Here is a 13,217-nt window from a genome sequence, read left to right on the forward strand (position 1 = left end):
GCAGCTAGGTGGTGCAGTGGATAGAACACTGGCCCTGAAGCTGGGAGGATCTGAGTTCAAATTTCACCTTAGACACTTACTAGCTATGCGACCCTAGGCAAGAAACTTAATCCCAATTGTCTTACACTCTAGGGCCATCTCTAGTCATTGTGATATATATATATATATATATATCTTACCACTGGACCCAGACAGCCCTGGAAGAAAGAATGATGTTGGTGACCTTGCACAGCCCTTCCTCACTTAAATCTAATTCACTGGAAGTCATGATATCACCCCGATGTCATGGTCTTCTTCGAAAATGAAGGACAAACAAGGACAACAACAATAGTTCGAAGTGCTATTGTGTTTTTCTTTGTATTAGACTGGAACCTACCTTCTTTGAATTTCCAGGAAAATGGTGGTCCATTGGACTTGGAATCAGGAAGATGCGAGTTCACATTTGGCCTCAAAGACTTATTTACCAGCTATGTCACCCTGTGTGAGTCATCTAACTTCTGTCTGCCTTGGTTTCCTTATGGGTAAAATAGGAATAATAACAGCACTTACCTCCCAGGGTTGTTGTGAGGATAAAAAGAGATATTTATGAAGTGCCTGGCACATAGTAGGCTCTTAATAAATGCTTATTGAAACACACATACATTGTTCTTAGTTCTTCCTGCTAGAGATATTTTAATGAGTTGATTATTTTCTGCATAAGGGCCCCTAAAATAATTGAGAATAATGGTCACATCTAAGTCTTGGCTTCTCTAGTTTAAACATTCTCACTTCCTTAAACTGAGAATCCTCTGATATAGATTTGAGTTTACAGTACTCTAGCCTATCCTTCCCAAAATGTAGCACCCAGAACTGAACCCAATCTTCTAGGTATGATTGTCTCAGGTAGGGAACAATGGGACCATTGATTTTTGGTCTGAGCCTGTGATTTCACCAATTTGAGGAACTCCCAGTGTGGTAACTCCCTCCCTCAATACATATCAATAACTGCTCAACAACCAAGTACTAGAGAGTTTCCTGGGGGCACTGGGAGGTCAATATTTGGCAAGAGGTAAATTACATGCTTGTCACATAGCTATTATGTGGATGGGGTAGGATTTGAAGCCACATCTTCATTATTCCAAGGCTAACCCTCTATCTACTATGCCGCTCTAAGAACACTGGCTTTGAAATTAGGGTTTCCAGCTTCAAATCTAGCACCTGATGCTTAATATTTGGTGATCTTGGGTAAGTGACTTAATCTTTGTGGTCCTCAGTTCCTCAACTGAAAAACAAGGAAGGGGGCCCCCAGGGTTCCTTCTCACTCTAGCTCTATGATTCTATTTCTAGGAAGTAGAACTGATATCATTCTTAGACCCCAGGATGAACAATACTTAGGCATTGCTCTCATCCTAAGGTCGAACTTCTTTTAGGTTTGTGTGTTGAGTGTTGAACTAATGGACCTCAAGTTACACGGGGAAACATTTCAACATCTTTGCTTCAATCAATCAGCATTTGCTCAATGCCTATTATGTGTCAGGGACTGTGGACACAATTCTGAAGAATGAAATCATTCCCACTTGGTGTCCTGAGCCACCAGATTCTGAGAGAGTGGCAACTGGAGGCTCTGAGCCTTAATCTTTCCCATCATTCCCTCAGAGTACCTCAAAGGTACATTACTTGCCTCTGAAAGACCCAAATGACAACTTGGGCTCATAGCTTACCAGTCCGTATGTGCATCATCCACCACCAACAGGATCTTGGGTTTCTGGATGATGGGTATAGGGGACACCTGAGGCTCCATCATCCCCGAGGCTGCATGTGTGCTCTGCTTCATGGCACTAGAGAGGGAACTGAAGAAGCCCGAGCCAGAAGAGGAGGAGGAGGCAGACAGAGGCTGTGGGTGCCTTCTCTCCATCGCTGGAGAAACGGGGGAGCTGGTACAACTGCTGGGACGCTGCAGGTCCATCATGTAGCCGTTGGGCAAGTTGGCCACGAAGCTGCTGTCAGAGAGGCGGCGCCGGAGGAAGTTCATGGCTGGAGTTGGAGAGGACTTGCCCAATGGGGTCCTTCACGGCCAGGATAAGTATACCCAAGGCCAAGGGTCAAGGACTACCCAGGCAAGAGGCTGGTGAGGAGAGGGCTAAGTGTGCCAGGGGAATCCTACAGAAATGGCCTCTTTTTCTCAATTTCAGTGTCTTCACTTTTCTGTAGAAACAACCACAAAAAGTAGGGGAAAATTACCTTTTCTCCAACCATTCTGTAAAGCAATTTGGAGTTCTGCTAACTAAGTGAGAAACCAGAGATTCCAATGCTAGGTATATACATCAAGGAGACCAGAGACAAAGAAAAAAAAACAAAACAAAACATTTATAACAGCACTTTTTATAATGGCAAAGAACTGAAAACAAAGGAAATGCTCACTGACTAGGGAATGGCTAAACACATTTGGCACTATATATTATAATAAACAACGAATATGAAGAATATGGAGAAGTAGGGAAAGACTTGTATGAACTGATGCAGAGTGAAGTAAACAGAACCAAGAAAACATTCTCTCTCTCCTTCCTTCTTCCCTCCCTCCCCTTCCTCACTCTCTCTCCCCCTCCCTCTCTCCTCCTTTTCCTCTTTTCCCTTCCCCTCTCTCCCTCCTCCTCATCCCTCTTTACCCTTCATTTCTTTCTTCCTCCTTTCTCTCCCGCTCTCTCCTTCCCTCCCTCTTTATTTCTTCCCCTCTCATCTCTGTCTGCCCCTACACATATAAATGTGAATATATATGTATATATATATATGCACACATATATACATATATATATATACACATGACATGATATAAACAGAAACAACAACAATTTAAAAAACAAACTGTGCAATTATAATTACGAGTGTTGGCCCTGCAGAGGAGAGAAGAAAATGTGCTCCCCTTCCTTGGGGTGTGGAACATTGCATATATTATCCAATTCAATTGATGTGTTGGTTAATTTTCTTGAACCCCTATTTCCCCCTTTCTTTTGAAAATCAGGTTTATTGATAACTCTTATTTTACATCATAATTTCTCTCAGTATTCCTGTCCCTACTCCCTTTAATTTTTATCCTTTGATACATGGGATGGCTCTTTGGTTAGAGGACACATATGGAAATGAAGGAGATGTAAAAACAATAGATATGAATAATTTTTTAAAATGTCCTTGTAGATCTTAAAGCCAGACACTTTCAGATGAGAACATCCCTCTAAGGAAAAATGAACATTAGCCGAGTGTCAAGTTTTTGATGCCTAACAAAAATGTGGCATGGCATGGTGATATTCTCAAGATATTCTAATTCCAGGAGAAGATTAATTCCTCTCTCCATTTGGTATCCAAGATCACATTTCTTCTCTCCTCCAGAATCCTGCTCTGGAAATTTCCCCCTGTCTCTCAAATATGTTCAGTCTCTTCTTTATCTAGGGTCCCCTCTCATTTGCCTATAAATAAGCCCAGGAATTCTCAAACCTTAACAAAAACAGTAGCAACAAAAACATCTACTTGTGACCCATTTATCCAATGCTGCTATTGTACAATCTCTCCCTCTGAGAGCACTGGACCAGTGACATCAATACTAGGGACATGACCCTTAAGATATGAGAGACAGGGAGAAAGGGCCCATATATACAAAAATATTTATAGCAGCACTTTTTGTTGTTGTAGCAAGGAACTGCAACCAAAGAGGTGCATCAATTGGGGAACAGCTGAAGAAATTGTGTTACATAAACGTAATGCAGTATTAAGAAATGAAGAAAGGGAAATGAGGAAGGGGGTAGAGTTAGGGGAGGCAAAAAAAGATAATAATATCAATGAAATATTTTAAAAGCACAAAGTAGAAGACAAAATGACATTCAGGACAGAGATAAGCAGTGCAATGTCAAAACTATCATGTTAAATTTAATATGCACTTAAAAATCCAATTGTATATAAAAAGTTTACCAGTTCATCTAGAATCTTCTTTTCTGTTCTCTGTGTAATGGAATAATGTTTTTAAAGTTCATAATAACAAATACATTCCTTAAAAGTAATTTAAGATGATGATTGGAGTTGCAGTCAAAACTGGGTTCACCCTTTTTTGTTTTTTGGGGTTTTGGGGGTTCACTCTTATAAACTGATACAGGATTGGTCTCAGGATAATACACACAACATAAAGTGGTTTTCTATATACATATGAAGTGGTTTATTTGGTGCATGCACACACACACACACAAGAAACAATTATCTACACTAGAAACACTGACAACATTGTTGGTGGAGAATGAGGAAAGTAATATATACAGTAGAACTAGGTCAACCATTCTGGAAAATAACTTGGAATCAGACTAAAGAAATGACTAAAATGTCTTGATCCTTTGAACCAGAAATCCCATTGTTGAACATATATGCTGAAGATGGGAAGAAAGATCCCATATGCACCAAAATATTCACAGCCCCACTCTCTGTGGTAGCAAAAAACTGGAAACTAAAAGGGAAGGGAAGGGAAAGGAAGAGAAGGGAAAGGAAAGGAAAGGAAAGAAGTAGATATTACTGATTGGATGATAGCTGAACAAATTACTGTCAATGAATGCTATGGAATACTACTGTGTCATGAGAAACTACGAATATGAATAATTCAGAGAAGCTCGGGAAGACTTCAACGGACTGATTCAGTTACCTAAGCAGAGCCAAGAGAACAACATACACGCGATCACAAGAATACAAATGGGAAGAACAATAAATGAAGTTGGATACAATGTAATTATAATGACCAAGCTTGTTTTGGAAGAACAGAGAAAATGTACTTCCCTGCAGACATAGAATTGGTGGGACTATGGGGACAGAAGTTGCATTTGCTGTCAGGCACAGCTGATGTGTTGGTTAGCTTTGCTGAATTTAGGGTTTTTTTTTTTTCTTTTAAGCTATGCTACAAGGTAAGGCTTTCTGAGTGAATGAAGGATAGGGATATATTTGGAAATGAACTGATGGGAAAGCAAAAGGCAGTAATAAACCTTCATTTTTTAAAAGGATAGAAGATACTTCTACTTTCTTGGTTCCTGTGGTGATTTTCTTTTTAAAATTTTTTTTAATTTTAATTTTTTGGAGGGGTGGGGTAATGAGGGTTAAGTGACTTGTCCAGGGTCACACAGCTGGTAAGTATCAAGTGTCTGAGGCCAGACCTGAGTTCAGGTCCTCCTGAATCCCAGGCCAGTGCTTTATCTACTGAGCCACCTAGCTGTCCCCTTGTGGTGCTTTTCTTAATTTTGATCAACCAACATTTATTAAACACCCACTATGTTCCAGGAACTATTCAAATATCTTAAAATCCAGCTTCTGCCCCCACCATATTCCTGAAACTGCTCTAATGTCTTTAAGGATCTCCTGGTTCACAAACCCAATAGTCCTTCAATCTTCATCCCACCTACCTCTCCAGTATTATTATGACTCCCTTCATCTAGTCTCCATTCTAATCATACTGCCCTTTATTGGACTTTCCATTCTACCTTTGTGGGACTCACACCTTGTCTACATCTCTCTTTCCTCACCACCACCTGTTATGATCCCTTCATTTCTCACAGATCATAGCTTAGGTGCCCCCTCCTACATCATTCCTTCCCTGATTACCCTTTTCCCCTCTCCTTGTAAGGGCTCTCTCCCTCTTGAAGTCACTTTGTAGAAACTCATCTGTGCTCAGGTTGTATCTGCTCAATAGAATATGAGCTCCCCGAGGACAAAGGCTGTCTCATTTGTCTTTGTATTCCCTTTGCCTAGAACAGCACAGTGCACACAGTGGGTACTAGATTAATGTTTGATAAATTGCACTGACCTTAATGAAGGTTGATGTTGTTGACTAGCCTCACCTGTTGAATACTATTTCTTCTCAGGGTAGCTACATGGCACAGTGGATAGAGCACTGACCCTGAAGGCAGTAGGACCCAAGTTCAAATCCTGCCTCAGACATTTATTAGTTGTGTAACCCTGGGAAAGTCACTTAACCCTGATTGCCTCCTCTTATCTTGGCCTCAGAGATATCCCTTTCCCCTGGTTTTCCTCTTAGCTCACAAAGTGCTCCTTCACTGATTTCTCTGGGGTAGCTAGATGGTACAGTGGAGGGTTTTGGACTTGGAGTCAGGGAGACCCGAATTCAAATCCTACCTCAGACACTTAATGACTGTTCAACCTTTGGCACTGAATCTCTCCTTGCCTCGATTTCCTTACCTGTAAAGTGGAGATAAATAATAGCTTCACAGGGTCATTGTGAAGGTCAAATTATAATGCACTATACAAATACCAGTTATAATTACTTCTCATCCTTTTTATGAACCTTAATGTCAGAATTCATAGGACCATAGCTCTAGAGCTGGAGAGGACCTTAGAGGCAAACCGATCTAATCCCTTAATTTTAGAGATGAGGAAACCGAGGCACAGAGGGGTAAAGTCACTCATTCTAGGTCACAAAGGCTAGATTATAGACTCATAGATCCAGAGCTGGAAGAGATTTCAGAGACCAATTAAGTCTGATTTTTTCATTTTACAGATGGGGAAACTGAGGTTCAGGGAGACTAAATTATGTGCCCAAAGTGACACAGGCAGTAACCAAAGGCAGGATTTGAACCCAGGTCTTCTGACTCCTTGGCCTTCTTTCACCTCTCCCTTTGCAATATCATTTGTTCCCATGACTTCAACTACAGTCTCTTTGCAGCTGCTTTCGCCATCTCTATCCTGAGTCCTTGCCCTTCTTCTGAGTTCCAGGCCCACACCTCCAGTACCCCAATAGAACACCTTTACCCCACTGACCCCTCAAACTCCACATGATCCAGACTCAATTTATTCCCTTTTCCTTCAAACCCTCTCCTTCTTCTGACATCACTACTGCACCATTGTCTACCTACCCACTCCACTGGATTTGCATCTTCAAGGTTATCTTGGTCTGTTCCCTCTCCCTCACCTTTTGTTTCTAATGCTGTGTCTCTTTGTGACCCCATTAGGGTTTACTGGGCAAAGACCCTGGAGTGGTCTGTCATTTCTTTCTTTAATTTTATAGATGAGGAAACTGAGGCAAACAGGGTTAAGTGACTTGCCCAGGGTCACCCAGCTAGTAAGTGTCAAGTGTCGGAGGCCAGATTTGAAATCAGGTCTTCCTGAATCCAGGACCTGTGCCTTATCCACTGTGCCACCTAGCTGCCCCCCAAAGGAAACATTTAAAAATGAAAAATGAACAGGGGTTAAGCATGCCAACAGGTAGAGCAATCTTTGGGACCTTGGACAAATCACTTCCCTTCTTGGTCCTTCAGCATCCTTCTCTTGTCAAGTGAGTTGGACGGATTGGACCAGGGGTTCATGACCCTTTTTTTTTTTTCCATCAAGCACCCTGTTGGTCCATGGACCCATCCTAAGAATCAGTGTTTTTAAGCTTAGTTTTTTTTTTAATTTTTATTTTTTGCGGGACAATGGGGGTTAAGTGACTTGCCCAGGGTCACACAGCTAGTAATCGTGAAGTGTCTGAGGCCAGATTTGGACTCAGATCCTCCTGAATCTAGGGCTGGTGCTTTATCCACTGCACCACCCAGCTGCCCCCAGAATCAGTGTTTTTAAACAATTGAAGGAAATGCTCTGTTCCCATTAGAGATTGATGAAAATAAGGAATGTAATTTTTCCCCATCTGAATTCACTGACTCCCTAAAATCAATCCATGGGCTTCAGGATTAGACCATCCCTGAGGACTCTTCGGGTTGGAGCTTTCTGTAGTTCTATAATTCTCACTTTCAGATGAGGAAACTGACTTCTAGAGAAGTGACCTTATGTAAGACTCTCAGAGCCTTCTTTGCTTGCATCTGTTTCTACTTGGATAAAATGAGAAGTTTGGAGATAACCTTCAAGGTCCCTTCCAACTAATATGGTGAAGCAGGAAAAGTCTTGGGCCTGGAGTCAGGGAGACCTTAATTCAAATCCACAGACATTTCTAGCTGTGTGACCCTGGGGAAGTCCCTTACCCTGTCTGCCTCAGTTTCCTCAATTGTAAAACTATTGAAAATGACATGTACCTCCCAGGGTTGCTGTGAGGGGCAAATGAGATAAAATTTTAAAGATTAAAATAGGGCACACAGCAGGTGTTCTTTTCCCTTTCCATATGGTACAGTCTTTGAATTTCTCTGGGCTTTTGCTCACACAACTGTAAAATGAGAAGACTGGGACTATATGATCTCATAGGCCTCTTCCGACTCTACCATCCTGGGCCTCAATGAGATCCTTGGTAGATAACTTGCTACAGTAAATACGCTTCCCTCAGACCCTGTTTCATCTTCAGTTCCTGAGACAGCTTTGTCAATGGAGAATTTTAATGAGAATTCTCAGCATTGGCCACCAGAGGGAGGCAGTGGCCACATGAGAAATAGGACACTCCCAGACTGGATTCAGAAATTGCTAGATTGACTCTGGGCTTATTCCGTGGACTACATCACAGGGAAAGGAGAGACCGAAAGGAAGAGGCTGAATCTTATTTGTCAAAGGTGGTCGGGTAAAAGAAGGGCAGGGGGCCTGCTGTGGCCTAAGGAGTATGTCCGGGCTCTGTCAGTGACTCGCTGTGTGATCTTGATCTAATTGATTCCCCTCTTTGGGTCTCAGTTATCTTGGGAGCAATACTGTTTCTCTCCCCTCCCCCCACTACCTCATTAGGAAAATCAGCAGACATCTTCATGATGGAGGTCCAGTTCTACTGAATGTCAATCAACTAGCAAGCACTTATTTATCAGAGGATGGCAGTAATGCTTTGTATTTATATCCGCTTTACACAAGCCATCTGGTCCTCATGACAACTCCAGGAAATGGGTGGTGTTATTATCCCCATTTTACAGATGAGGAAACTGAGGCAGGTAGCTGTTAAGACACCAGCAAGCAAGGATCAGAGGCTGAATTTGAATTTAGACCTTCCACACTCAAGGTCCAGCAGTAATTGTGCCACCTAACTATCCAACCCCATCATGTGCCAAGCTCTGTGCTAGGTACAAGGATAAAGAATCTCATACATGGGGGCAGCTAGGTGGCACAGTGGATAAAGCACCAGCCCTGGATTCAGGAAGACCTGAGTTCAAATTTAGCTTCAGACACTTGACACTTACTAGCTGTGTGACCCTGGGCAAGTCACTCAACCCTCATTGCCCTGCCCCCCTCAAAAAATTTGTTTTAAGAATTAAAAAAAAGAATCTCACACACTGCATTGGAAAGTTTGTGGTCCCAAAGGTTCAATTAAATGGGTAAGTATAATTCTTAAAATCTCACGTGTTCTGTTGATTGACCAAAAAACCTCTTCATAAACTATCTCTGATATCCTCCTTCCCTCCCTCTCTTCCCCTCTCTCTCATAAATTTATACATATTAGTATATCTACAGACACACATACACATACGCACATGTGCATATAAACATACACACACATAAATATGTGACTGTATATACATATATGCATATATCTGGGTTAATTCAGCAAATAAGAACAAAAGCCATTCCCCAATAGATAAATGGCCAAAGGATGGGAATAAACAGTCTTCAAAAAGACTTGTAAACTATTAAAAATCACCTGAAAGATGGCTCAAAACCATTCATCACAAGTGCAACTGCAAATAACTTCTAATTTGCCCCAAAGGACAAAAGATGGGAATGTTGGAGGGGCTGTAAGAAGACATTAACGTGTTCACTATTGGTGAAGCTGTGAATTGGTCTGTTGTGAAAAGCAATTTGGAATCACACTAAGAAAAGGACTAAGACGTCCATAGTTTTTGATCCAGAGATTCCAATAAGCCAATTCGTCGACAGGCACTTATTAAGCATTCACTTTTTTCCAGGTGCTATTTTGGGGGGTGGGAGGGGATGGTGTGGAGATAAAGACAAAATCAGAACAGGTCCTGCCTTCCAGGGTATTACGTTCTGAGAGGTGAGACTATGTGTATATATTTGTGTGTATGTGTGCACACACACAGACATACACAATACATATATGTGTACACAGAGAAATTACAGAGTAAATGTTAGGCAACCTTGGGAGGGAAGCCACTAGCAACTCTAGGAGTAGGACTGGGGGAAAAGAACCAGGAAAGGCTTAAGGTAGTGCTTGAGTGACTCCACTGCTGGGCATAGACCCCCAAGAACCTCATGGATAAAAAGAAAGACCCCACAGCCACCAAAATACTAAAAGCAGCATTTTTGGTTATAGCAAAGAACTGGAAACAAATGAGTTCACCAGTGAATCAAGAATGGCTAAACAGTGTGGTGTATGAAAGTCATAGGATAGTACTGTGTCCTTACAAAACAAGGAATATGAAGAGAGTCAGCTTAGCACAGTGAAAGGAACTCTGTCTCTGCTGCTTACCACCTAAATGATGGTGGATGAAGCATTATACCACTATGACCCTCAATTTTCCCATCTGTAGACTGAAGACATTGGACCATATGGTTTCTAAGGTCCCTTCCAGCTATTAAGAATTCAGAGAATGGGAATCTTTCTTGACCAACCTCTCCCTGCCTCTATGCTCTTCCCCGCACACTGATGCCCTCCTCAAAAAGTATCTTATATTTAACTAGTATATATTTTGTGTTTTACTGATGTAGGTACATGTTGTCTCACCTGTTAGAATGTAAGCATCTTGAGTGCAGGCTCAGTTTGTCTTTGTAGAGCCAGTGCCTGGCATGCAGTGGGTGCTTAATAAATGTTGGACGATTAATTCATTGATAGGAACAGAGAGTAAACAGAACTAAGAAAATAATGATACAATATAAATGAACATTTTTTTGGTGAGGCAATTGGGGTTAAGTGACTTGCCCAGGGTCACACAGCTAGTAAGTGGCAAGTGTCTGATGCCACATTTAAACTCAGGTCCTCCTGAATCCAGGACCATTGCTTTATCCCTAGCTGCTCCAGTACAATATAAATGAACAAAAATATAAAACTGAGTCCCACGGAATTATTACAAACCTATTTTTTTCCTCTTTTGTAGAGGGAGGGGACTATGGATTTGGCACACTGCATATATCATTGGACTCTGTTGAGGTATTAGATTTGGCTGAACTGTTTTCCCCCCTGTTATGAGGTATAATTCACTGGGGAGGGGAGGAGCTTATTAGGAAGTGAAGGCGATGTAAAAGCAAAAGAATTGAATACAAATCGTATCTTTTTTAAATTCGAGGGTTGGACTAGGTGGCCTCCAAGGTCCCTACTAACTCTTATGAGCTTATTCATTCAGCAATTTCTTAATTGGCACCAACCAAGCACTGTGATAGGCAGTGGAAATAAAAGACAATAAAAAACCAATCTCTGCCCTCAAAATGCTTCCATTCTATTGTGGGGAACCAACATGTGCAGAGAAAATTCAAAACCAAACATGTATCAAGTAGATCCAAAGTAACTCCCAGTCAAAATTAATTCCTGAGGGGCGGCCCTAGTGGGGATGGGCATGGGGAGAGCTTCTTCCTATAGGGAGCAATGGCTGAGCAGCATTTTGAAGGAAAGTAGGGATTCAGTGGCTTGGAAGAGAGGAAGACCTCTTAGGCATGTGAGACAAGAGGCTGTACCAAGGTGTGGGGATGGAAGGTCATGTACAGTGTGATAAGTTGGTTTGGCTAGAACTGTAAAATGTGGTGGCTGGACTAGATAACTTTTGAGGACCTTTCCGGTTCTATTCTCCGCCATCTTGGCTCTGCCCCTTCCAGTTCTTCAATCTTTTGAACATAGAATTCTCTCTGATCCAATCCCACACCCCCAAACATCCTCCTCTTCCACATTCTTTTTGTTGGCATCAAAAGGCTTGGATGTTAAAGGATGTCCTCTTTTTCCACTAGTGAGTAGGGCTTATGTTATTCAGAACTGACATTCTGTACCAGTAGGAAATTTTAAAATTCATGGCCATAGCGCACCTTCCATCCTGATGATGGATTGGTGACCACAGGCAACAAAGGACTCTGTTGAAGGCTGAAGGTCAACAGCAGAATCTGATAGATGAAATGGCCAAAAGAAGAGAGGCTTCCCTTCCTGGGAAAGGTCAGACAGAAGCATCTATTGAAAGAGTGTTCGGTTCCCACATCAGAGGATCACTTTCTGTCTCTCTTCTCCAGGTCTCTTTCAGCAGGAGTACCCCCACCCCCATCAAAGGCTTACTGTGGTCTCTGAAGAGTTCTGATTGGCTCACATTGCCTCTTCTCAGTGGAGTCTCTTCTCTGGTCTTCCTCCTCAGAACAAAGGGGCACAGAACCGATGGGAGGGTTGGAGTTTCCAGAAAGAGATTCTTCAAGTGGTGTTGACTGAACCTTTTCAACTTGCAATGCTGAGATCTGGCCAGCTTGAGCCTCAATCTCTCTGGAGGGTCATGTATCCTATACCCCTACCCCTCATCAGGTTTAAAGGCAACAACAACCACTCCCTTATTTTTCTAAGACTAAGTATATTAATGTATGAAGGAAAGTGGTATAGCGGAGTCAGAGGCTCTGGGTTCAAATTCTGCCCCTTCTACTAGTTACCTACAGGATGTTGAGTTAGTCCCTTCATTTCTCTGGGCTCTGGTTTCCTCATTTGTAAAATAAAAATGGATTAGATGATTTGTAAATCCAACTGATGCTCTAAATCAACCATTCTTTAATCATTCTTTGATTTAGGGAATTTCTGCTGTGGAAACCCCCTTTACCTATGAAGACTATATCCATCTATAACTTAGAAGATAAGTTATATAAAATTAGAACGTAAGCTTCGTAAGAATATAAGCTGCTTTTCCTTGGTACCCTCCATGATTAATTAGCACAGGGCCAGGCACAGAGTAAGCATATAATAAATGCTTGTTTAGTGACTGAATTGCCTGGACCACAGAGAAAGATCACAGATTTCGAGCAAGAGGGAAGTCAAATATCATCTAATCAACCCTCTCACATTCATACATGAGGAATCGGAGACCCAATTTCCCTCGATTTTCACAGTAGTGAATAGTAGAGCTGAGATTAAGAGCTTACTGGTCTCGAGTTGGTGATAAATACATTTTATTATTTTTTTGGGGGGGGGGGAATGAGGGTTAAGTTACTTGCCCAGGGTCATATAGGTAGTAAGTGTCCAGTGTCTGAGGCCAGATTTGAACTCAGGTTCTCCTGAATCGAGGGTCAGTGCCTTATTCACTGTGCCACCTCGCTGACCCCTCATAAATACATTTTTAAAAACCTCCAAGAAGAAGTCTCACTTGGGAAAGGCAGCAAAGTCACTTTAGGAA

General features: G+C 41.9%; 1 protein-coding gene across 5 annotated transcripts in view; it reads right to left on the bottom strand.

Annotated features, from left to right (window-relative positions):
- The window catches only part of SYN3 (synapsin III), a 477,977-nt gene that overhangs the window by 420,244 nt on the left and 44,516 nt on the right, over positions 1 to 13,217 (bottom strand). For 4 of the 5 annotated variants that reach the window (XM_043965053.1, XM_043965054.1, XM_043965055.1 and 1 more), the window contains one exon: positions 1,701 to 2,184. The exons of the other annotated variant lie outside the window; for it this stretch is intronic. In XM_043965053.1, coding sequence (XP_043820988.1) covers positions 1,701 to 2,011 — 311 coding nt within the window. In that variant the 5' untranslated portion in view covers positions 2,012 to 2,184. The remainder of the gene's footprint in view (positions 1 to 1,700; positions 2,185 to 13,217) is intronic. 5 annotated transcript variants of the gene reach the window in all.

The sequence above is a fragment of the Dromiciops gliroides genome, chromosome 5 (assembly GCF_019393635.1).
Source record: "Dromiciops gliroides isolate mDroGli1 chromosome 5, mDroGli1.pri, whole genome shotgun sequence".
In the NCBI taxonomy this organism is placed as follows: domain Eukaryota; kingdom Metazoa; phylum Chordata; class Mammalia; order Microbiotheria; family Microbiotheriidae; genus Dromiciops; species Dromiciops gliroides.